Source organism: Saccostrea cucullata, unplaced genomic scaffold (genome assembly GCF_032062105.1).
Source record: "Saccostrea cucullata isolate Sc308-1 unplaced genomic scaffold, CSIRO_AGI_Scuc_v1 ctg606, whole genome shotgun sequence".
In the NCBI taxonomy this organism is placed as follows: Eukaryota; Metazoa; Mollusca; class Bivalvia; order Ostreida; family Ostreidae; genus Saccostrea; species Saccostrea cuccullata.
The window spans coordinates 121,727-146,534 of NW_026919429.1; the positions used below are offsets into that span (position 1 = coordinate 121,727).

Consider the following 24,808-nt stretch of genomic DNA (forward strand, 5'->3'; position numbering starts at 1 on the left):
ACGGTTGATAATGCTGATTATAACTTCATTAATTAATATGTTTTCATTGGTCATGGAATGCCATTATCATACTCGTGTAAAAATCTATCAATATATCAATATTCTTCACAGATCAACTGTTCAAAAGAAAATATTTAATGCTTAAAAACAATATGGAGATATTAAAATATCAACACACTTTCAAAATAGTAAAGATAAAAGCCATTCTAAAGTGAAACACATCTTAAACATATATGTATATATAAATCTTGTATATATATGTCTCTTAAAGCTTTAGAATAAATACATGTAATATACATACAGTGTTTTGTAAAATGTATAGGGTGAACAATTATGGTAAATAACATGAAACAGAAGGAATGAGTTTAATGGTGGATAAATCACCAATGTTTTAACATAAAAATTGTGTCATGATTGCACATAAGATAGTGAGCTTGATTTTAGTGTATAAATAAAATAGGAAAGTCTTCCAACAAACAGACAGACATTGACAGGAATCCAACATGGACATAGACAGAAACACAATCCAAAGTATAGCCTGACATTAAAGGAAGACCAATGAGCATGAGGAATAAAAACAGAAAGATATACAAATGTTTCATATTACATGACAGAGTATGCATCAGTTACTTCAATATAGATGAAATCATCCATGTTCATGATCCCCCTACACTAATTATGATAAAAATAAACAAAGGAAAACCCAATAAATGGTGATACTTTGCTAACAATCTGTTTGCAGTTTAACATTTTTTGCAAGGCAGAAATTTGTTTTCTGTCATGTCTTTGCTACCTTGATAAGAACTTTCTGCAGATATTATCACAGTCGGATGTTTGTGTAAACATTAATATATCACAATATGTTCATTTTCAACAGCACTAATCCTATGTGACCACATTTCTGCCACTCTCCTCTTCTACAGTGACCCATATAATGTAATTATAAAGACAGCTAGGTTATCTCTATTCCTCTTCTACCCTAAATGGGTCACGGTAACCTAATTATAAAGATATGTAGGTCATCTCTACTCCTCTTCCTCCTCCTCGAATTTAATCTTCCCTGTTTTCCGTAGTAAATGACGGAAGTCTATTTGTGTAACAGAGTTGGGATCTTTTCGTCTGATTCCCTGCTCTAAGTCAAAGTTTGTCTTTTTTAATCGACCTCTGAAGTCTATACCATTACTTAACTCCTGGGCAATATCTCCCGTTCCATTCATCTTGGAGGGTGGAATTACAGACGGCTTCCTGTAATAGTTAATAAACTTATAAGTCTGATGAAATATCAAATACAGCTTAGCTTCTACTGCCAATCATTGGCAGCATTCAAATTAAATAACATACTCAGAAAAAGATTAAATATTTAAAATATGAATGTTTAAAATTTGGGTGGAAATCTGGCTAGAATACTGATAGTATAAACACAGAAAGCAACAAACAAATACAGATTTGTAACTTGAACAGCTAAAAATCCTAAGCTTTTAATTTTAACAACTTATGTTTCAAGCACTAAAAATTCAAGTTACAAAACATTTGACATTAACATTAATGACAATAACAAAGACAGGACTTACAACTGGAACTTGACTTTAGCAAGTGCAGAGGGAGATGGTACACCATTGGGAATACCATTGGATACACCATTGCTGACAGAGGGATTTCCATTTCTCACAGGAATTCCAATGGAAAATGGAGGAGTAACACTGGTAGGGATGGGAGGGGGAGGTTCTGAAGGGGGAGGAGGAATGAAGAAAGTAGGTGGATCCCGCTTCATTGCGGGTGGGGGAGGGGGAGGTGGGGGAGGGGTGGGGGGTCTGGGTAAACCCTCCCTTGGTTCCTCTCCCTCCTGTCTCTGTCGGTGGTTCCAGTGACCAGCTGAACTATTGCTGACTTGTCTCTCTAGAGTCTTGGCCATCTCCTGTTTGTTGCTTTCTTTGTAAAATTCCTCCTTGTAAGATGAGGGGTCTTTGCTGATCTCTGAAGGTGTTGGTCTCAGGCCATTAATAGAACCACTGTCAAGAATAGAAAAAAACATTAAAACATTCAAATCATTAAATGTAATCTACAAGTAAAAGGTAAATACTGTAGATCACTTAATTTTCGTGACACCTTATTTTCGCGAGATAGTCATTGACTCTTTATTAGCGAGACAAAATTTTCACAAATTGTGGTCATTGCTCTATATAATCTTAAGGAATTCTTATATACGCGAGAATGAAAATTTTGTGAGCATACCGTCTCTCGTAATTACGTGAAAATAAAGTCCTCGTAAATAAAAAGTGATTTACAGTACACATTCCTGATTTAATGAATAAAGCAATTCAGATAAAGTACCATTTACTATTATTTGGCTTGCAAGATGATAGGTGGAAATTAATTTGTCAATAAGTTTGGGTAGATTTGATTAAGGGTTTTTGAATGTGTTAGCTATAAAAATACAGTGTACATGTATAACATACAAGACATAGAGTGATAAATGTACTTGATTGAAAAAAAATAGGCCTTTTGCCAACAGTGCTAAATGGAGTACACTGCTAAATGCTAAATGTTTACAGTATTTATGAACCAGTCATTTCTGACTGACTGTGACTAGAAAGCAGAATAGTTAATACATGTACACGTAAAGTGCATTATTCATTACTTAGGAGATGCTAGAAAATAAAATATAATATATATATATTCTTATAGGAAAATGACTGCAAACATCAAGTTTCCTTTGGTAAAAAATTAACAATCCTCATATAGCAATCATTAATTTATGGTCCATCGTGAAAGTTAGTGCACACTACAAAAGCACATGACCACCAAATGATGAAGGGAAACACCATATCCCTAATGTGCAGGAACATTGTCCATCTAATAAATACGAACTTCACGATAGCAAGTACTCCCTTTCACCCTAAATTCTAAGACACCTACTGTGGCTACAGTGTGAATGAAATAAAGTTCCCCTAGATCACAAATTGTTAATATTAAACACACACCACACCACACCACAAAATCAACAGAGTGACACAAGACACTGACTTAGCCAGAATTGCCTCAGCAATACTCCTTGCGGCCCGTGATCTCTCAAATTCCTCCGTCCCTGCTTTGTTCTTTTTGCTATAAACATGAAATACTCCATGAAAACCACTAACAATGTAATTATGAGAATTTGTTTATAAGGATTGTGTTAGGTCCTTACCTTCCCCTCAGACTCTGATCATGGGCCTCAACCAACGGTTTGTCCCAGTCGATGATCTGGTCTTTTGGAACCTCATAAGAACTGTAGGAGGATAATAAAATATTTATAATGCTTAAGTATATTAACAGCAAATGACATCAGGGGTCTAAATGTAATATGTAATTTTTTTCTTATTTTCTTCATCATAACAGGCATAATTCTGCCTCCATCATTTCTGAATCACTGTTTTTGCTAAATTACAAAAGAAATATACATGTTCAGTGTAATTCAAACCGACATTTTAGTGACTGAATGTATTTACAAAGAATGATGACTCCAAATTGACCATGTTTTTTTTTTTATTTTCCAGTGACCTAATGTACAAGTATTTCACTTTCCTTACATGACAGCTGTACATGACAGCTGATAACTAATCACAAGCCAGGATTTTATTGAAATTATCAGTGGTGCACGGATAAAATTCTTTTTCAAACACTGTTTATATGAGGATTTGGGATATTTTGGCTTACCTCTTTATGGAATGTGAAAACTGATCATAGTAGCTGATGTTTTCTGGCTTCATAATCTCTTTCTCCTCCCTAGTAAAATATTTATTTCACTTTATATAAATTTTTATGCCATTCATTCTACTGAAAATTATCGATCATATAATTGGACCAAGGAACCTTAAGAAGTATTTTTTTTGTAAAGCAAAGAAGGCTTGTTATTATTTGAGAACTGTGACCTCTCTGCACTGACTGACCCTCGTTTCCTGAGATGCTCTGGTAACTGAGGCTGGGGGTAGACCTCTGCCTTCACCAACAGTACCGGGCTGTCCTTCCCAACTGAGGACTCCGGGACCTCTTGTCTCTGGCCCTCAACTCTGTTTTGTCTCTGGTCCTCAGCTCTGTCCTGTCTTTGCTCCTCAACTCTGTCCTCTGTGTGAGGACTTCTGTTCTGTTGTGGAGGAGCTTCATTCTGTTCCTCCTCATGAGGATATCCATTTACAACATGACTTGACACTCCATTAATCTGTAAATTTGGCATTCAAAAAATAGTTTCAGCATAAGGCCAGATAAAATTAATCTTTAGATTCTCATCCCCGCCCGCCCCTCTCAAAATGTCCCGCCCCGGCGTTTTTTATTTTGATTTTTGGGTGTTAATAAAGGCATTTTCATGTATTTTTATTCAGTAAGAATTTAGGTGAAGTTTAAGAGTTATCTCCCGTCTGTATTAAAAGTCGCGTGTCGCTATTTATAGCAAAAGAGCCATGTGAAGAATGTAGAAAAATCGGCAATAAAAACAGTTTAAATATGTAAGGAAAAGATTATTTGTCAGTATAGAGAAGGCAGAGAAAAAATAATAGCATAAACACATCTAGATACCATTACTGCCATTCATGAGTAAGTTTTTAAAGATTTTTTAAAACTAAGTTTAAAAAATAGACATGCAAAATGACACCTGGTCAAGTTTAAACGATCTCCAACTGTGTGTGATTTTGATTTGAAAAAAAAAATAAAACATTGTAGGCAGGCTTTAGAGAATGTTTAATGCTAAGAAAATGTTAAATATCAAACCTGTTCAGGTCTAGGTTTTTTTGGTAGGATATTTTATTAGAATATTTTATAGATTTTGGAAATATGACCTATTTTATTGTCGAACATGTCAAGTCTCAAGAACAATCCAATTTTTGAGGAAGGTGGGAATAGTCATGCATACAAAATTTATTGATATCAGAACCCCACCTCATTTTGTTTTGCGTGTGCCGTGCGATAATTTGTTAATTAACAATAAATATCTAATAATTTAAGCAAGAATTTTCTCTAACATATTTAAAAGAATATGAAAAAAATAAAATCTATTCATATTGGCATTAACATAATGAAAAAATGTGTACGGAAAGTCCATGTTTTGTTAATACTTACAATTTAACAATTATAAAAAATAAAAAATAAAATCCGCCCACCCGCCCCAATTTTTTAGCAAATTAGGATGAGAATCTAAAGATTAATTTTACCTGGCCTAAAGTTAACATTTTTATTATCTTCCTAAGGTGAAAATCTGTATTTAAAATAAGATTTGAACTCAGTATGCCGAGTTTCATGTACATGTATTATAAAAGTAGGTAAAAAACAAAGAATTTCTTGATGTGCTGCTTCAAAAGAGAGATAACTCTTAACTTTGCAAATATTATCCAACTTCTATAAATATGTAACTTGTGTTACCTGATCATAGTAGCTGGTCTCTTGTGTTGGCATCACTGTTTTCAGTTCCCTTATCTTCCTCATGTGGTCCAATCTCTCCTCCCCCACATCAGGTGGGGGTTTCTCTAGTGTAGGGGGAGATTTTGGAGGGGGAGGGGCTCTCCTTTTGTGGGGGACAGCATAAATGTCTGTGTCATTAACAGCTTTGACAGGGGATTTAGGAGGTTGTCCTGATGACACATGTACAGGTGAGTTGTTTTTCACCATAATATCATACTTCTCTTTGTTGTACAATTCCACCTTAAAGAAAAATTAACAAATAGCATGAGTCCTTTTGGCTTTGATGGTCAACTGAGTATCATGTGATTTCTCAGGGCTAAAACTGCTAAAACAGAAGTAAAAGAGAGAGAGATAGAGCTTTAATTTTCAAAAGTGTATGTTTTAACAAAACATGATCAAATTACCCCCCCCCCCCCCCCCCCCCCCCCCCCAAACAAAATGATTACAAAATGATTTCACATAAGATAAATACACCTATATGTTCAAAAGTTTTTGACCAATGCATGACAGAGTACAATGGACAGGAACAGAGAGAGTGGAATACCCAAGTCAACTGAACTAAAACATTTAACTCAAGGGCCAAGACATCGTCTCAAGCCACGGTCCGGAGTCCGCATATTGCTCTCTCCTACCCATGGCTGCTTGATCACAGAAAGTGTCGTAATCTTGAATATTTACGCCTCTCTATTGTGACATCATATTCAGTCAGAGGCAAGTTTTGTTTCCATCGCAATTGAAATCAACAACTGACGTCAACAGTATACAAGAAATATTTCCTTTACTGCAAGAGAGTGATAAATATCCTCCGACTATGCTTTACTCGCATTGGTCAAAATTTCAATGAGCTAAAACATTTCAACCACGGCCTCAAGGGCCCGATGGGGACAGGTTATGTGTAATCAAATCTCTATCTATTTACCTGCGTACTGTGACCTAATTACCTGTTGTGTGAAGATGCTGAGTTGAATCTCTTTCTGTGACCTGAATTCCAGCAGTTTCTGGTATTTAGCCCTGGTCTGCCACATTCTGAGGAAGCTCTGTATCACCACCACTGCTCTCACCTTGTCCATCTGTTTCTGAACTTGTAGCTGCTGACTGGCCTGTTTAGCTTTCTTTGAGCGAAAGGCTGCCAAATAGAAACGATCAAGCTTAAAAACATTTTTTATATATCTGGCAGTTAATTTTTAATTGAAACATGGATGAAAGGCTTCTTTTTTAGGAAATTGGTGTCAATCTAAAATGGCTAGAACTTTATTACGAAAAAATGATTAGAAACTTAAAGATTCATTTAAATTCTAAAATGAAAATAAAAGTATTTTTTCAAAACTACATAGCAACTACATAGAAATTATGCTACTGAATAAATACTTTTTTCAAAGAAGAATCAATTAACATTAGAAAGTAAGTCAGTCACACTCGTTTGGCAAAAATAGAACTACATCACTATGTGTCACTAGACTACTTCACCTGATCCTTACCAATCTCTTGATCTTAAAAAGACAGTATGAGAAAATTTATCCTCAGTAACTTATTTTTACAAAATTAAGACAGGGTAAATATAAATCTCAAATTTCTAACGTTCTTTTCGTAAACAAAGGCCATGATTAAAATAATGACCTGATATGAATGGTACAGCACATGGAATTTTTACCACTTTTATGCTAATATATATGCATAGCTTGTTGACTGAAATGTTTGCCAATGTTTGCTCTGTAAACATTTTAAATTTATAATTGAATTCTGAACATTGACAAAATTTTTGTACTAAAATTCATTTGAAATAGACATCAAAATTGAACAACTCATTTAAAACAAAACATTTCTTCTAATTCACAGTTGGGAGAAAATTACAAGTATTAAAAATAATTTGAAACAGAATATAATGTGTTTTTTCCCCAGTGTTGCTGGAATTTCAGAAAATGTAAAGAGCATGTTTAAATCATACAATAAACACACATGCCCATCAAAGAAAAGACAACTCATATTTGACAAGCCTGCTGGTATAGCCATACCGCTGTAGACTCTGGGAGAACTTTGACAACCTTGTTAGTACCCTATCTCTCTGGAATTTAAGACTACTAACACAAGCTTGTTAGTGTATAACCTACCTCTCTGGATTTTGAGTGCACTCTCCTGCTCCTTTTTGGCATTTTTCTGTTTCTGTCTGACAAAGTACCCCCTGAGTCTGGCCTGTATTGTAGTAGCTGCCTTCTTCCTCTCGGCTATCATTGGTTGTACCTTCTTTCTCGCTAGGTAACCCCTGAACACTAAAAATAGAAATTAAAAGGTTGTGATCAAAACTGAAATCATCTTGAGTTCTTTAATATTTTGTCAAAAGAAATAAATGAATAAAAAGCGATAGGAATATTTTAATCATTATTTAAAATTGTTTAATTGCTGCTTGAAAAATGATAAATATGCATCATAATGTATATATATTTTTTTAAACAATGCAATTCAAAGTATATACCTTTCTGTAGTTGAACAGCTGATGTTTTCTGTGCAATATACAATTTTTTATACTCTCTTCTTGCTAAATACATTCTTATACCTGTAAACAATACATCAGAATTTATATCCTATACAAAAAACATTTAAAGCAAATAATTTTTGTGTGCATCATTTCTCTGATCTAAGAAACAAGTAAAGGCTACACAGAAATCTACTCACATGCTTGAATTTTGGTCACGGCCTTCTCTCTCTGCCATTTAAGTCTGTGGTATTGACTGATAGCTAGATATCTGCGGATTGCTGCTTGGATACACGTTATTTTCTTGTTCCTTTCCTCATACATTCTAGCTAATTGTTCTACATGGTAATACTTTAGGAAAACCTGGTAAAATTAGGACAAAATATGATTGTCAATGGGCTTATCTTCTACGTCTTACATTTAAGCTATACTTTGCAGGAATTTATCTGTTTTATCAGGTAAGTTGATTGTGTATGCTTTGATCATCTTTTACTGTATTTTAATACTGATTATCCAAATAAAAATGACATTAGTATTCTGATAGACTATACCTTAGTCTTGCCTAACTGATACAGTGACATATTCAGTCTGTATACCTTAGTTTTTCCTAACTGATACAGTGACATATTCAGTCTGTATAATTATACCTTAGTTTTTCCTAACTGAAACAGTGACATATTCAGTCTGTATACTTTAGTTTTTCCTCACTGATACAGTGACATATTCAGTCTGTATACCTTAGTTTTTCCTAACTGATACAGTGACATATTCAGTCTGTATAATTATACCTTAGTTTTTCCTAACTGATACAGTGACATATTCAGTCTGTATAATTATACCTTAGTTTTTCCTAACTGATACAGTGACATATTCAGTCTGTACACCTTAGTTTTTCCTAACTGATACAGTGACATATTCAGTCTGTATACCTTAGTTTTTCCTAACTGATACAGTGACATATTCAGTCTGTACACCTTAGTTTTTCCTAACTGATAAAGTGACATATTCAGTCTGTACACCTTAGTTTTTCCTAACTGATACAGTGACATATTCAGTCTGTATACCTTAGTTTTTCCTAACTGATACAGTGACATATTCAGTCTGTATACCTTAGTTTTTCCTAACTGATACAGTGACATATTCAGTCTGTATACCTTAGTTTTGCCTAACTGATACAGTGACATATTCAGTCTGTATAATTATACCTTAGTTTTTCCTAACTGATACAGTGACATATTCAGTCTGTATAATTATACCTTAGTTTTTCCTAACTGATACAGTGACATATTCAGTCTGTATACCTTAGTTTTTCCTAACTGATACAGTGACATATTCAGTCTGTATACCTTAGTTTTGCCTAACTGATACAGTGACATATTCAGTCTGTATAATTATACCTTAGTTTTTCCTAACTGATACAGTGACATATTCAGTCTGTATAATTATACTTTAGTTTTTCCTAACTGATACAGTGACATATTCAGTCTGTATACCTTAGTTTTGCCTAACTGATACAGTGACATATTCAGTCTGTATAATTATACCTTAGTTTTTCCTAACTGATACAGTGACATATTCAGTCTGTATAATTATACCTTAGTTTTTCCTAACTGATACAGTGACATATTCAGTCTGTATACCTTAGTTTTTCCTAACTGATACAGTGACATATTCAGTCTGTATACCTTAGTTTTGCCTAACTGATACAGTGACATATTCAGTCTGTATAATTATACCTTAGTTTTTCCTAACTGATACAGTGACATATTCAGTCTGTATACTTTAGTTTTTCCTAACTGATACAGTGACATATTCAGTCTGTATACCTTAGTTTTGCCTAACTGATACAGTGACATATTCAGTCTGTATAATTATACCTTAGTTTTTCCTAACTGATACAGTGACATATTCAGTCTGTATACCTTAGTTTTTCCTAACTGATACAGTGACATATTCAGTCTGTATACCTTAGTTTTGCCTAACTGATACAGTGACATATTCAGTCTGTATAATTATACCTTAGTTTTGCCTAACTGATACAGTGACATATTCAGTCTGTATAATTATACTTTAGTTTTTCCCAACTGATACAGTGACATATTCAGTCTGTATACCTTAGTTTTGCCTAACTGATACAGTGACATATTCAGTCTGTATAATTATACCTTAGTTTTTCCTAACTGATACAGTGACATATTCAGTCTGTATAATTATACCTTAGTTTTTCCTAACTGATACAGTGACATATTCAGTCTGTATACCTTAGTTTTTCCTAACTGATACAGTGACATATTCAGTCTGTATACCTTAGTTTTGCCTAACTGATACAGTGACATATTCAGTCTGTATAATTATACCTTAGTTTTTCCTAACTGATACAGTGACATATTCAGTCTGTATACTTTAGTTTTTCCTAACTGATACAGTGACATATTCAGTCTGTATACCTTAGTTTTGCCTAACTGATACAGTGACATATTCAGTCTGTATACCTTAGTTTTGCCTAACTGATACAGTGACATATTCAGTCTGTATAATTATACCTTAGTTTTTCCTAACTGATACAGTGACATATTCAGTCTGTATAATTATACCTTAGTTTTTCCTAACTGATACAGTGACATATTCAGTCTGTATACCTTAGTTTTTCCTAACTGATACAGTGACATATTCAGTCTGTATACCTTAGTTTTTCCTAACTGATACAGTGACATATTCAGTCTGTATACCTTAGTTTTTCCTAACTGATACAGTGACATATTCAGTCTGTATACCTTAGTTTTGCCTAACTGATACAGTGACATATTCAGTCTGTATACCTTAGTTTTTCCTCACTGATACAGTGACATATTCAGTCTGTACACCTTAGTTTTTCCTAACTGATACAGTGACATATTCATTCTGTATACCTTAGTTTTTCCTAACTGATACAGTGACATATTCAGTCTGTATACCTTAGTTTTTCCTAACTGATACAGTGACATATTCAGTCTGTCCAGCAGAGTGAAGCAGCAGTCCCTGGTATAATCCACCCTCTCATCCCACCTATACGCCAGCATGGAGTACCTGTATGACAAAAGGACGGGTAAGGTAACTTAGACTCATTTACTTAAACATATGTGATTTACCATTCCAATCAAAAGGCTTTCTATTTCTTCTTTACCTTATAATAAATATTATAAAAGAAATAGGGAATGAAAAGGTTTCTAATACATGTACAGTGTATGTGCTTTTTGCTGTACAAAAAACTGACAGTTTATTGATTCAGGATGTCTCTTTAAACTCCATCAATGTACCTTTTAAGGAATTCAGCAAAAGGAATTCTGTGAGAGTATCCCTCCCTCCTGATTCGAGTGGTCTCCAGTACACCAGTATAACGGAGCTGTATTGTCACCTTGTCAGGCTCAAAGTCATCTGGAAGCTTCTGTTCATTAGGACGAATACATCTGAAATACACCCAAAAATAAAACAGCATTAGGAGAAGTAAATTATAGATACAACAACATAATCCTCAAGTTATAGCTCAGTAATGTTCAAGAATGTCTCAGATTTTGATTGGATATTATTCAGAAAAACTCATAAAAGACAAAGATGAAGTCCAAACAATTACCGGACACTGAAACATTACATATACATGACGTAGTATCATACAAAGCATGCAAATGAAGTAGCAAAGACTGATCAAATGGCAAAATTTGTTTTGAAACTTTTTTGAAAATCTTCAAACAAATTCATTATCTTTACCCTGTGGTAGTCATTAGAAAGACCATCTCTTCAGCGAGCATGGGGGATATTTTTCACACAGCACGTTTGCAGATGTCTCTATTTCTATCCGACTGATTGACTTTACCTGAATTGAGTTTTACCCGACTTGATTTAACCTGACTTGGGTTTATCTGATTTGAGTTTTACCTGACTTGGGTTTGCCTGACTTGAGTTAATCTAACTTGGGTTTGTCTGACTTGAGTTTTACCTGACTTGAGTAAATCTGACTTGGGTTTGCCTGACTTTAGTTAACCTGACGGGTTTACCTGACTTGAGTAAATCTGACTTGGGTTTGCCTGACTTGAGTTAACCTGACGGGTTTACCTGACTTGAGTAAATCTGACTTGGGTTTGCTTGACTTGAGTTACCCTGACTTGTGTTTGCCCTACTTGAGTTTACCTGACCTAGGTTTATCTGACTTGATTTATCTGACTTGAGTTTACCTATAAGCTTGAGTTTACCTGACAAAATGGGGAGATCCTGCCACCATCTTTGCCAACAGATCCATCAGAGAGTATCGGAAGTACGTCGCCACAGTCTGCTGAATTTTGGTCATACTTGTGGATCCCGACCCCTACAATTTCAGATTAAATCAATTTCATTTTATGTACATTTAAATATATTGAAAAACAGAAATGGAATTGATATTGGTATTCATCCCCAGTTACTTGTTAGTTGTTGCCCTAACACCTCATGTTCAGTGATACATATTCACTTGCACACTTGTCTGAAGAAGTCTGTATACCAACAGAGAAAGCAGTAAAACATATTAACACTTCACCAAAAATCATTTGTTAGTTAAGGCAATTTCCTACACCCATCTTGGACTGCTTTTGTCTCCAACTCAAATATTGTGTTAAATGTGTGAAAGAAAATACCAATGTCATGTAATCTTGACTAACTTCAATTCCTTCATTAAAATTCATTAAAAAAGAAATAGTTTCCATAGAAAATGAAATTTTCGTAACACATTTTCATCAAGTAAAAAAGTTAAGACTACACTAAACCTACATGTATGTCTAAATCTAGTAAATAGTTATGTAATACGTAGAAAAAGGATTAGAAAAAAATCACAACAGCTCATTAATTCATTACAGTTTTGAAAACACACCATTTAATTTGGAAGAAAATGAAATACGAAAACAAAATTCAAAGAATGAAAGAATTAATAAAGTTTTACTTATGTTTAAAATCTAAATATTAACATGAACACCTCAGGCAATCTAATTAAAATAAGATTTTCCAAATTTGCTACCGCTTCACAAACATCTAACAACATCCCACTTGGGGTCACGTCAAAGCACACTTTAGATTAGCCAATAAAATCGTTACCTCCATAATCTTGGCTTATAGTTCTTTTCACTCCCTAACCTAAACGCCCAAGGAGTTTTGTAGTAAACAAAATATGCATTGCAAAAGCTGTGTTATGTATGAATGTGACTTGCGGGATCTTGTATACATGCATGTAGTTTGTGCTTTTTGGTTTGCGTTATTCACATAAGGATGCCAAACTGACAGGCTATATCAATTTTTACAAAAAATTACTTCGATTCAAAGTTAGACAGTATCAATAATGATGATATGTAGCCATGGAACTAGCTTTAGAATTGTTTACCAAAGCTTGAATCTGATTTGCCAAAATTTTTGTGTTTATTCATAATCAAAATGTCACTCTGATGTGACCCCGAATGGGATGTTATTAGATGGTTGAGAAGCCGGATTTGGAATGTCTAATTTTAATTAGATTGCTCCTCAGGGTGCACATAATTAAATATAAAATGTAGAATTCTAATTTCAGGATCAATTAAATATTGATTATGACCATACTAACCACTAACTTTTGTGGAAATATATATGTATTGAATATTTGTGAGTACCATATAAATTTCATACTATTCACAATGTGACCAAGTGTAGTGTACGTAACAGATTTTGTTGTTTGTTGTTTGTGTAAAATAAATGACTATTTTGTTTTATAACTAACGACAGTGAAGAAAACTTTATTTATAAATCAATTTAACCAATGAAACTTACACCTTTTAAACCTACATATTTTAACACTTCCACAGTGAGGTAGATGTAGTTTTATTGTATGGGTAAAGTTTTTACAGAAATTTGACTTTCAACATGAGTTTGACATGGTCAATAGTGGTTATACCTTCAGATATTCTAGACTACATGCATACATATGAAAAATCAATCTTTTATTCCTATCTAGCCAGGTATTATAATGATTACATGCACAATTTTGATTAGTTTTTGGCTGTACATATATCAGCCCAGGCAATACTTTATATCATAATATAAAAATAAAGTTTCTCAAGTTTTTTTTTTTCTAATTTTAATACACTTACTGCCATCAAAAAAATAGCTTAGTTTTATTTTTTATAATAGCATCTGAATTTTTAAATCAAATATTAAGTACATGTTTGCATGCAAGGTTTTAATAATTAATTAAATACGTCTATTTAAGAAAACTGAAATTGACTAAAAACTGACTAAAACCTAACACTGCATATTGATATAGTTAAACACATAGGCTTTAACATTCTTCATATTAGTTAGCAAATGAATGTTGGATGATGATATATAAAATGCAAAACACTTAAAACTGAGAATTTGTACTAAAGCTCATAGGTCAATACATTACAGTACTGTTAAGTGCTAAGTTTGATGTGGCAAAAACGAAATCAAGATGACAAGTTTACATGGATGTTTGAATGGCAAGGTGACAATGCCATTACTTACAAGAGCACCATAGATCTGCAAAAATAGTGTGTCAAAATTCAAGCTAAATATCATGACAGTGGGCTAAAAATGACGAGAAAAAAATGATACGAAATTATATTACATGTAAGGGATCACTGGATCTTAAATGATTTGAAATAAACTGGGATACAGGAAAATCTAAGCTTCAGTAAGAAATCTTCTTTTTTACTTTTAAGACACCCAATAATCAATAATATGGCACTATTTTAATTTTTTTCTTAGCATTTGTCTTAACTCTGATAATCAATATCTATAGTTACTGTACAAGCTATAAATTTTTTTTTTATTGAAAAAAAACAACAAGTTATCTGGGATTCTATAAATCTTACTCTATGTACTCAAAATAAAGTGGTAGCAATTGGTGAACTAACACAGAACTGTGACCATTTACCAAGGTAGGGGTTCAATGGACAGCACTCCAAAATCTAACAAATTTAACTTAACACTGGGAATTTCATGCTTTGTTCTGATTGGTGGATATCTTACCCGGCTCCCTCCCATGCTGGAGGATTTAGAGTTGTACGACATGATGGTGATTGGGCCGGCACTCCCTGGGGATCCCGCCGTACTGCTGGGGGTCTGGCGACTAGACCGGATGCTGCCGTCAGCTAGGTTTCCTGTAATTAACATTAAAAATACACATTTCAAACTACTTAGAAATCATTATTAAGGGTACCTTTTTAAAAGAAGCTTACACTTATTTGTATTAAAGAATTACTAAGGAAAATTGTCAGCAAGAAAAACTCCTCTAAGTCAGTGATTTATTGAATGAGAGAACTTTTCTTTGTCTGAGGTGTCCTGCATGGGTTACCTATCTTTGTCAGTGTGTTAAATGTCTTTGTCAGTGGGCTACCTCACTTTGTCAGACAAGCGAGTTAACTGTCTTTGTCTGTAAGTTACCTCTTCGTCAATGAAGTACAAGTCTTTGTCAGTGATTGAGTTACTTGTCTTTTTCACAGAGTTACCTGTATACTTTGTCAGTGAGTTACCTGTCATTGTCAATGAGTTACCTGTCTTTGTCAGTGTGTTACCTGTCTTTGTTAGTGATGGAGTTATCTGTCTTTGTCAGTGAGTTACCTGTCTTTGTCAGTGAGTTACCTGTCTTTGTCTGTGTGTTACCTGTCTTTGTCTGTGAGTTACCTGTCTTTGTCAGTGAGTTACCTGTCTTTGTCTGTGAGTTACCTGTCTTTGTCAGTGTGTTACCTGTCTTTGTCGGTGATGGAGTTACCTGTCTTGTTAATGGAGTTACCTGACTTTGTCAGTGGGTAACTGTATTTGTATAACCTTATATTTGCCAGTGAGTTACCTGTCTTTGTCAGTGATAGAGTTATCTGTCTTTGTCAGTGAGTTATCTGTCTTTGTCAGTGAGTTACCTGTCTTTTTCAGTGAGTTACCTTCTTTGTCAGTGAGTTACCTGTCTTTTTCAGTGGGTTACCTGTCTTTGTCAGTGTTTTACCTGTCTTTGTCGGTGATGGAGTTACCTGTCTTGTTAACGGAGTTACCTGTCTTCTTTGTCAGTGAGTTACCTGTCTTTGTCAGCAGGTTACCTGTCTTTGTCAGTGAGTTACCTGTCTACATCAGTGGGTTACCTGTCTATGTCAGTAATTTACCTGTATTGTAAGAAAGCTACATTTCTCAGTCACTGGATTAAATGACTTTGTTAGTGGGTAACTGTATTTGTACAACCTTATATTTGCCAGGATTTACCATTTGCCAGTGGTGTACTATAGATACCTGTCTTTGTCTGTGTGTTACATGTATTTGTTACTGAGTAACTTCTCTTTGTTCATAACTTGTTAGTTACCTGTCTATGTCTGTCAGTTACCTGTCTTTGTCAGTGAGTTACCTGTCTTTGTCAGTGGGTTACCTGTCTTTGTCAGTGAGTTACCTGTCTTTGTCAGTGAGTTACCTGTCTTTGTCAGTGAGCTACCTGTCTTTGTCAGTGAGTTACCTGTCTTTGTCAGTGAGTTACCTGTCTTTGTCAGTGAGTTACCTGTCTTTGTCAGTGAGTTACCTGTCTTTGTCAGTGAGTTACCTGTCTATGTCAATGAGTTATCTGTGTATGTCATTGAGTAACCTGTCTTTGTCAGTGAGTAACCTGTCTATGTCAGTGAGTGACCTGTCTCTGTCAGTGAGTTACCTGTCTTTGTCAGTGGGTTACCTGTCTTTGTCAGTGAGTTACCTGTCTTTGTCAGTGAGTTACCTGTCTTTGTCAGTGAGTTATCTGTCTTTGTCAGTGAGTTACCTGTCTTTGTCAGTGGGTTACCTGTCTTTCAGTGAGTTACCTGTCTTTGTCAGTGAGTTACCTGTCTTTGGCAGTGTGTTACCTGTCTTTGTCAGTGAGTTACCTGTCTTTGTCAGTGAGTTACCTGTCTATGTCAATGAGTTATCTGTGTATGTCATTGAGTAACCTGTCTTTGTCAGTGAGTAACCTGTCTATGTCAGTGAGTGACCTGTCTTTTTCAGTGAGTTACCTGTCTTTGTCAGTGGGTTACCTGTCTTTCAGTGAGTTACCTGTCTTTGTCAGTGAGTTACCTGTCTTTGTCTGTGTGTTACCTGTCTTTGTCTGTGAGTTACCTGTCTTTGTCAGTGTGTTATCTGTCTTTGTCTGGGAGTTACCTGTCTTTGTCTGTGAGTTACCTGTCTTTGTCAGTGAGTTACCTGTCTTTGTCAGTGTGTTACCTGTCTTTGTCAGTGGGTTACCTGTCTTTCAGTGAGTTACCTGTCTATGTCAATGAGTTACCTGTCTTTGTCAGTGGGTTACCTGTCTTTGTCAGTGTGTTACCTGTCTGTCAGTGAGTTACCTGTCTTTGTCAGTGGGTTACCTGTCTTTGTCAGTGAGTTACCTGTCTTTGTCAGTGAATTACCTGTCTTTGTCAGTGAGTTACCTGTCTTTGTCAGTGAGCTACCTGTCTTTGTCAGTGGGTTACCTGTCTCTGTCAGTGGGTTACCTGTCTCTGTCAGTGGGTTACCTGTCTCTGTCAGTGAGTTACCTGTCTCTGTCAGTGTGTTACCTGTCTTTGTCAGTGGGTTACCTGTCTCTGTCAGTGAGTTACCTGTCTTTGTCAGTGAGTTACCTGTCTTTGTCAGTGAGTTACCTGTCTATGTCTGTCAGTTACCTGTCTTTGTCAGTGAGTTACCTGTCTTTGTCAGTGGGTTACCTGTCTTTGTCAGTGAGTTACCTGTCTTTGTCAGTGAGTTACCTGTCTATGTCAATGAGTTATCTGTGTATGTCATTGAGTAACCTGTCTTTGTCAGTGAGTAACCTGTCTATGTCAGTGAGTGACCTGTCTTTTTCAGTGAGTTACCTGTCTTTGTCAGTGGGTTACCTGTCTTTCAGTGAGTTACCTGTCTTTGTCAGTGAGTTACCTGTCTTTGTCAGTGAGTTACCTGTCTTTGTCAGTGAGTTACCTGTCTTTGTCAGTGAGTAACCTGTCTTTGTCAGTGGGTTACCTGTCTTTCAGTGAGTTACCTGTCTTTGTCAGTGAGTTACCTGTCTTTGTCAGTGATAGAGTTATCTGTCTTTGTTAGTGTGTTACCTGTCTTTGTCAGTGAGTTACCTGTATACTTTGTCAGTGAGTTACCTGTCATTGTCAATGAGTTACCTGTCTTTGTCAGTGGGTTACCTGTCTTTGTCAGTGATAGAGTTATCTGTCTTTGTTAGTGAGTTACCTGTCTTTGTCAGTGAGTTACCTGTCTTTGTCAGTGGGTTACCTGTCTTTGTCAGTGGGTTACCTGTCTTTCAGTGAGTTACCTGTCTTTGTCAGTGAGTTACCTGTCTTTGTCAGTGGGTTACCTGTCTTTGTCAGTGAGTTACCTGTCTTCAGTGAGTTACCTGTCTTTGTCAGTGAGTTACCTGTCTTTGTCAGTGAGTTACCTGTCTTTGTCAGTGGGTTACCTGTCTTTGTCAGTGAGTTACCTGTCTTTGTCAGTGGGTTACCTGTCTTTGTCAGTGAGTTACCTGTCTTTGTCAGTGAGTTACCTGTCTTTGTCAGTGAGTTACCTGTCTTTGGCAGTGTGTTACCTGTCTTTGTCAGTGAGTTACCTGTCTTTGGCAGTGTGTTACCTGTCTTTGTCAGTGAGTTACCTGTCTTTGTCAGTGTGTTACCTGTCTTTGTCAGTGAGTTACCTGTCTTTGTCAGTGAGTTACCTGTCTTTGTCTGTGTGTTACCTGTCTTTGTCTGTGAGTTACCTGTCTTTGTCAGTGGGTCACCTGTCTTTGTCAGTGGGTTACCTGTCTTTCAGTGAGTTACCTGTCTATGTCAATGAGTTATCTGTGTATGTCATTGAGTAACCTGTCTTTGTCAGTGAGTTACCTGTCTTTGTCAGTGGGTTACCTGTCTTTGTCAGTGAGTTACCTGTCTTTGTCAGTGAGTTACCTGTCTTTGTCAGTGAGTTACCTGTCTTTCAGTGTGTTACCTGTCTTTCAGTGAGTTACCTGTCTTTGTCAGTGAGTTACCTGTCTTTGTCAGTGAGTTACCTGTCTTTGTCAGTGAGTTACCTGTCTTTGGCAGTGTGTTACCTGTCTTTGTCAGTGGGTTACCTGTCTTTGTCAGTGGGTTACCTGTCTTTCAGTGAGTTACCTGTCTACTTTGTCAGTGAGTTACCTATCTTGGTCAGTGGGTTACCTGTTTCTGTCAGTGGTGGAGTTACCTCAGTACATCGGTGGGTTACCTGTCTCTGTCAGTAATTTACCTGTACTGTAAGAAAGTTACATTTCTCTGTCACTGCATTAAATGACATTGTCAGTATTTGTATAACCTTATATTTGCCAGGATTTACCATTTACCAGTGGTGTACTATAGATATCTGTCTTTGTCTGTGTGTTATATGTATTTGTTACTGAGTAACTTCTCTCTGTTCATAACTTGTTAGTTACCTGTCTTTGTCTGTCAGTTACCTGTTTTTGTCAGTCAGTTACCTGTCTTTGTCAGTGGTGTGCTGTTTGAGTTACCTGTCTTTGTCAGTGGTGTGCTGAAGAGAGATCGTATCACTACATTCCCTGAGGCTCGTAACATGCTGACGACATCACCAGGGAGACGATCACGATTCTTCTCCAAAAACCCCAGGGCATCATACACTACCTGGATAAATCATTAGGTTTATTAGGAATTCAAATCACATATTACGCAAAATAAAGTGTTATTCAAAGTATATCAAATATTTCTTCTCAGATTTCTCTGATTTTTATGCGCCCGGATTGATAGATCCCGGGCGTATATTGTTTTTGTCCTGTCTGTTTGTCTGTTTATCTGTTTGTCTGTTTGTCTGTCTGTCTGTTGTCAACTTTAACCCTGGCCATAACTTTTGAACAATAAGAGATAGAGACTTCATATTTGGTATGCATACTCCAGTAATAAAGTCCTTTCAAATGACATCAAGGTCAATGACCTTGTGACCTTGACTGTGACCTATATGCTAAAAATAGCTTTTTCCACTGTTTGTCATAACTTTTTAACCATAGGAGATAGGGACTTCATATTTGGTATGCATACTCCACTAATAGAATCCTTTCAAATGATATCAAGGTCAATGATCTTGTGACCTTGACTGTGACCTATATGCTAAAAATAGCTTTTTACACTTTTTGCCATAACTTTTTAACCATAGGAGATAGGAACTTCATATTTGGTATGCATACTCCATCGATAAAGTCCTTTCAAACGACGGCAAGGTCAATGATCTTGTGATCTTGACTGTGACCTATATGCTAAAAATAGCTCTTTACACTTTTTGCCATAACTTTTGAACCATAGGAGATAGGGACTTCATATTTAGTATGCATACTCCACTGATTAAGTTCTTTCGAATGACACCATGGTCAATGACCTTGTGACCTTGACTGTGATCAATATGCTAAAAATAGATTTTTTGAACTTTGTTGCCGCCGGGCGCATAGTGTTTCACAAACACATCTTGTTTAGATTTTTATTTGGCGCACATCACAGTATTTAATGACTGAGACTCAGTGTAAGAATTTTAGATTACTTACTGTGCCTGCATAGTGGTCAATGGAAAAGGTGAGGTTGTTCCCCTTTGGTCTGCTGTAGTTATTGTTCTGGATATTCTTGTGAAATTTTTCTGAATAACATCAATATCAATTGTTAATTTAAATGTTCAACTCTGTAATAATTTTGCTTTGGATTAACAGTCTGAAATAAAAGAAGAGAGTCACTTTATAACCACAATCTGTATTCAGACAAGTTTTTTTTTTACATCCTACCAGACTCTGCAAGCTGTCTGTTTTGATGAATGTTTGACCTTACCTACAAGTGACATGTCTGTGGCCTTGGGGAAGTGACTTTCCTCATCCAGCAGGGCCAGTAACCCCATCGGCTTCATCAGGAACATGTCCAGTAGTGGTCTGTTGTCCACAAACGAAATGTCCACCCCCTCCAAGCCCTCAGCTCTGTACTCTTGCTGAAGTAAAAAAAATTAATATGAATCCATTCTCAATGACTTTACCTCTCATCAGAGGAAAATCTGAAGAAATATATTGCATATAAATATTATTTCTAATGCAACAATGAATGTTATATTTACCATTTCCCATGCAAAGATATGCTGATTAAAGTAATATTGGATTTGTTCATTAGCAATATTGATCAGAAGTTGTTCAAAGGAGTTCTTGGGAAAGTTTTCAAATCCGAAAATATCCAGAAGTCCTATTATCAGGTTATTGTCTTCTCTGGAAAAAGGAAAGAGTTAAAAGTTATTAGGCATTTATTTTGACATAAGAGGAGAGTCCAGTATTATAAAGATGTAATTAGAAAAAGAGATCAAAGATCCATTATTTTTTAAAATATAATGTATTTTTTGTAAACAAACATCATGACTTTGAAAAATATAATAGATAATACTGAAAGATATTGTACACTGTAAGATAAAGTATAGTTTACGTAATCAGATATTTAATTCCATTAGAGGTTAGCACACTAAATATAAAGCTAAGAGCAGCTTACTTTCCCATGGTGCTTGGTTTCAGAAGACTATTAATTCTGTTGACAATCCAGCTGAAGAGACGTCCATACAGTGCCTTAGCCATGGCATCCCGAGCATCGATCGCCTCGGGAACGGAATTATCCCTGACAATTAACTCTCCCCTGGCCACCATGCCAGTGGTTGTCAAGGACTCCACAAGGTCTACAGCAGGAATTCCAAGTAATCGGGAGACTGTTCAGTAGAAATAGGAGCATTCAGTTCACAATATTGCAATCCAGAAACACAAAATTTTATCAAGGACTAACAAAACTTTTCAAACCTTCTCTCTCAATATTCAGTATACTGCTTTATTTTAGCTAAATGGCAGCTCCATGCTTATGTTAATAATGCACATTTTGTCTGCTAGTTGACCAGGAGCGAAGAATGTTATTGAGGATGGCATAAGTTTTGATGGTTTCAGACCCTATCCTTTAGGCCCCAATAAAAAAGCAACAAAGCATAATCTTTGTTTCCCTTTACCGGTAAATGCTATGCAAGAAAATCAGTAGAAATTGGACCTGTCATCTTCAAAAATTGATTGAAAATGTTAAAGTCTTAAGACAAAGGGAGATGGATGGGAGTAGAAAGCACCAGGTCACTTGGGTGACTCGAGTGACCTAAATCAGAATTACATGTAGGGATTATTATAAGTTTGAGAGCTGACTTACTAGTATTGACGAGTTCCATATTGGTGATAACACAGCTGTCTCCTTTATGGTCTGTGTTCTCCTTCTCCTCAAACTCTATGTTACCTGTATGTAATATTGCACAGATAACGCTGTACACTGCCTTCACCTCCTACAAGTTTCAATAAATACTCCATTTACAATATTATGCTCCAAAATCTAACTTATCAATAAATTAAAAACCTTTTGACCATTTCTAGAAGTGTCCAAAACAACACTAATTACTTGTCAGTATTAGATGAAATTTGACAATTGATATTAAAAAGCATCACCAAAAAGTTTTTAAAAATAAATTCCCTAAATACGAATGGACAAATAAAATATTGCTATCAATATACATGTACATGTTTATGTTTAAAGACAGGCATATAAATCATCTAGAGAAATAACTACAAGTTCTCAAGTACCTCTGGTTTGAATCCAATGATGTCAAAGCAATGTTGTATGGCCTTGAACTTGACCCTGTTTACTGAGATAGAGGAGACATCTGGTGGCTGGCTGGTGTATTCATCAATATATCTACAATATATGCATTTATATTTAAAACCAACTCCCCAAAAATGTTTCCATCACTTGGATTAATAAAAATACTCAACAACTACAGCAACTATGATCTTTTCAAGAAAGATCTTAAAAAGGTGACCTTGACCTTATATACTCCTGTATCAAAGCAAGAATTTTGTATGAAAAACTTTGAAACTAAAAACTTTAAAAGCCCTGTTGAAAAATAGTTCTACAATTTCTGACTGGATTTTAATGACTTTCAATGTATCAGGATGAACTATTCAGTTGATTACTTGTATCTTGTATTTTCTTTCAGGTTATACTCTGCCCTCTCAGAGGAACTCAGTCCATCATAGATATAGTAGAACACATGGAAATTCTGCTCCTTCCTGTAATACATGTAAACATAGGAATTTAACCTCAACTTACAAGTTATGCATATACAGCAATAAAAATTCAAACTGCTATGTGAAATAAAAAAAGTGAGACAAACTTACACTGCTTGTGAAATAACTCTCGACTTTTCTAAGAGGTATTCTGTGATTTTGGCTGCAAATAAAATAATGAAGAAATGTAAAATAATAAAAAATCTAAAGCTATAAAAATGTTTTTTATTACAATTTTCGGATTAAAATACTTGTTGCAAAGTCTGATAATTAACATACCCCCAATAACCATCCCGTTTCGAGTGAAGAACATTTCTAGGTATTTCCCAAATCGACTGGAGTTGTCATTGATTACAGTTCTGGCATTACCAAAGGCTTCCATCAGGGGATTGACCTGCAGGATTCGGTCCTCAAGGTTTCTGTTGGCTGCCTGATTACAATAGAAGAATCAGTTAGATACTTGCAGTGAAGTGTAAATAGGAAATACTTAAGTTTACATATTTTAATACTTCATAATACTTAAAATAGTCCAATGTTTTGTGTACATGCACTTGCAATTTTTGTTAAATATTTCATTAAATTGTCATAATAACAGTTTATATTACCCAAATGTTCCATCTATAACCTATAACTTAGATTTGATTATTTGGTGAACAATATTAGCACTATCTTTTACACTTTAATATATTCTATTCTATTCCTTGACCAGTATAGGTCTGTTCCTACCTTGCCGAGCTGTGTCAGCTGCTGGACCAATAAATTAGCACTCTCAGTTTTACCAGCCCCTGATTCCCCACTGATAACAATACACTGCAGCAAAGAGAAAACAATTTTAGTTTAAAATGGTCTCAATGAAAGATCTCTCTATATCTCCCAGACCAAAGCTAAGTACATGAAGAAGACTACACACTCAATATAGGTAATCTTAATACCTGGTTCTTCCTATTATGCATCAAACTCTGGTAGGACTGATCAGCAACTGCAAAAATATGGGGAGGGTTGTCTTCCTTGCCCGCATTCATGTACCTCTTGGAGTACTAGAAAGAGTGATATTTCTCATGAACATCAACCATATCACAAAATAATTTTTTAATACAAATACACATAAGAATTTTTCCAAAAAAAAAATCACTAGGATTATCATTCTATTCACTTAACATTTTGAGATTTCAATGAAAACATTAGAAACCAATGATTTAGGCAATGTTTCGGTCTATCTGACTTGCAATTACAAAACAGATAGTGTATAATAGAGCAGTTTCCCTCACCTCTTCTGTATAAATGGTCAGTGGTCTGAAGGGGTTGACCGCCAGCAGTATGTCCCCTATGTATGTGTAGATCTGACCTTGACTGTAACGACACTCCAGCTGGGATACAATTGTCTCCTAAAAAATTTAAACAAAAAAGTCTATAAAAGGCTTTATATTCCAATATACATATATGTCATTGCTGGAATATATTTTCTGTAAAACTATAATTATCAAAACACAGGAATGGAGACTTTAATCGCCACACTCACCTCATCCAGATTCTCCAGAGTAGCTAAATCATCACTCGTTTTTATGTTCCCTTTCCGAGATTTGCGTCTGGATTTCAGTTTTCCTTTTTTGGCTGTTATTTCAGGCTCATGTATAGTTGTCTCCATTTTAGAAGTCAGTTCCCTCAGTCTTCTTTGAAACTGTTTCCAAGCAACAAATAAAATTCATGTACTATTAATGTTCAATGTTTTGTAGCTGCATTGATATGGAATTTACTTTACAAGTGAGACAGGGTCTTTTTTTTATATCTTCAAGAGTGCAAAGCACAAGTGAAAATAAAAA

General features: G+C 35.4%; 1 protein-coding gene across 5 annotated transcripts in view; it reads right to left on the minus strand.

The window, feature by feature from the left end:
• Window positions 1-268: 268 nt before the first annotated feature.
• LOC134231347 (myosin-IIIb-like) overlaps window positions 269-24,808 on the minus strand; it is a 35,946-nt gene continuing 11,406 nt past the window's right edge. The window contains exons 5-34 of one of the 5 annotated variants that reach the window (XM_062713299.1): window positions 24,508-24,666; window positions 24,257-24,373; window positions 23,921-24,025; window positions 23,715-23,798; window positions 23,268-23,418; window positions 23,100-23,151; window positions 22,896-22,991; window positions 22,506-22,617; window positions 22,081-22,210; window positions 21,394-21,604; window positions 20,975-21,119; window positions 20,698-20,851; window positions 20,424-20,512; window positions 19,386-19,515; window positions 14,918-15,048; window positions 14,411-14,425; window positions 12,124-12,236; window positions 11,194-11,343; window positions 10,852-10,963; window positions 8,098-8,260; window positions 7,898-7,978; window positions 7,536-7,694; window positions 6,369-6,553; window positions 5,389-5,667; window positions 3,927-4,195; window positions 3,694-3,762; window positions 3,185-3,265; window positions 3,025-3,102; window positions 1,572-2,009; window positions 269-1,245 (exon numbers count right to left, since the gene is read on the minus strand). In XM_062713299.1, coding sequence (XP_062569283.1) covers window positions 1,026-1,245; window positions 1,572-2,009; window positions 3,025-3,102; window positions 3,185-3,265; window positions 3,694-3,762; window positions 3,927-4,195; window positions 5,389-5,667; window positions 6,369-6,553; window positions 7,536-7,694; window positions 7,898-7,978; window positions 8,098-8,260; window positions 10,852-10,963; window positions 11,194-11,343; window positions 12,124-12,236; window positions 14,411-14,425; window positions 14,918-15,048; window positions 19,386-19,515; window positions 20,424-20,512; window positions 20,698-20,851; window positions 20,975-21,119; window positions 21,394-21,604; window positions 22,081-22,210; window positions 22,506-22,617; window positions 22,896-22,991; window positions 23,100-23,151; window positions 23,268-23,418; window positions 23,715-23,798; window positions 23,921-24,025; window positions 24,257-24,373; window positions 24,508-24,666 — 4,278 coding nt within the window. In that variant the 3' untranslated portion in view covers window positions 269-1,025. Of the gene's footprint in view, window positions 1,246-1,567; window positions 2,010-3,024; window positions 3,103-3,184; window positions 3,266-3,693; window positions 3,763-3,926; window positions 4,196-5,388; window positions 5,668-6,368; window positions 6,554-7,535; window positions 7,695-7,897; window positions 7,979-8,097; window positions 8,261-10,851; window positions 10,964-11,193; window positions 11,344-12,123; window positions 12,237-14,410; window positions 14,426-14,917; window positions 15,049-19,385; window positions 19,516-20,423; window positions 20,513-20,697; window positions 20,852-20,974; window positions 21,120-21,393; window positions 21,605-22,080; window positions 22,211-22,505; window positions 22,618-22,895; window positions 22,992-23,099; window positions 23,152-23,267; window positions 23,419-23,714; window positions 23,799-23,920; window positions 24,026-24,256; window positions 24,374-24,507; window positions 24,667-24,808 lie in introns of those variants that run through there. The other 4 variants (XM_062713305.1, XM_062713314.1, XM_062713323.1 and 1 more) reach the window with 4 other exon arrangements.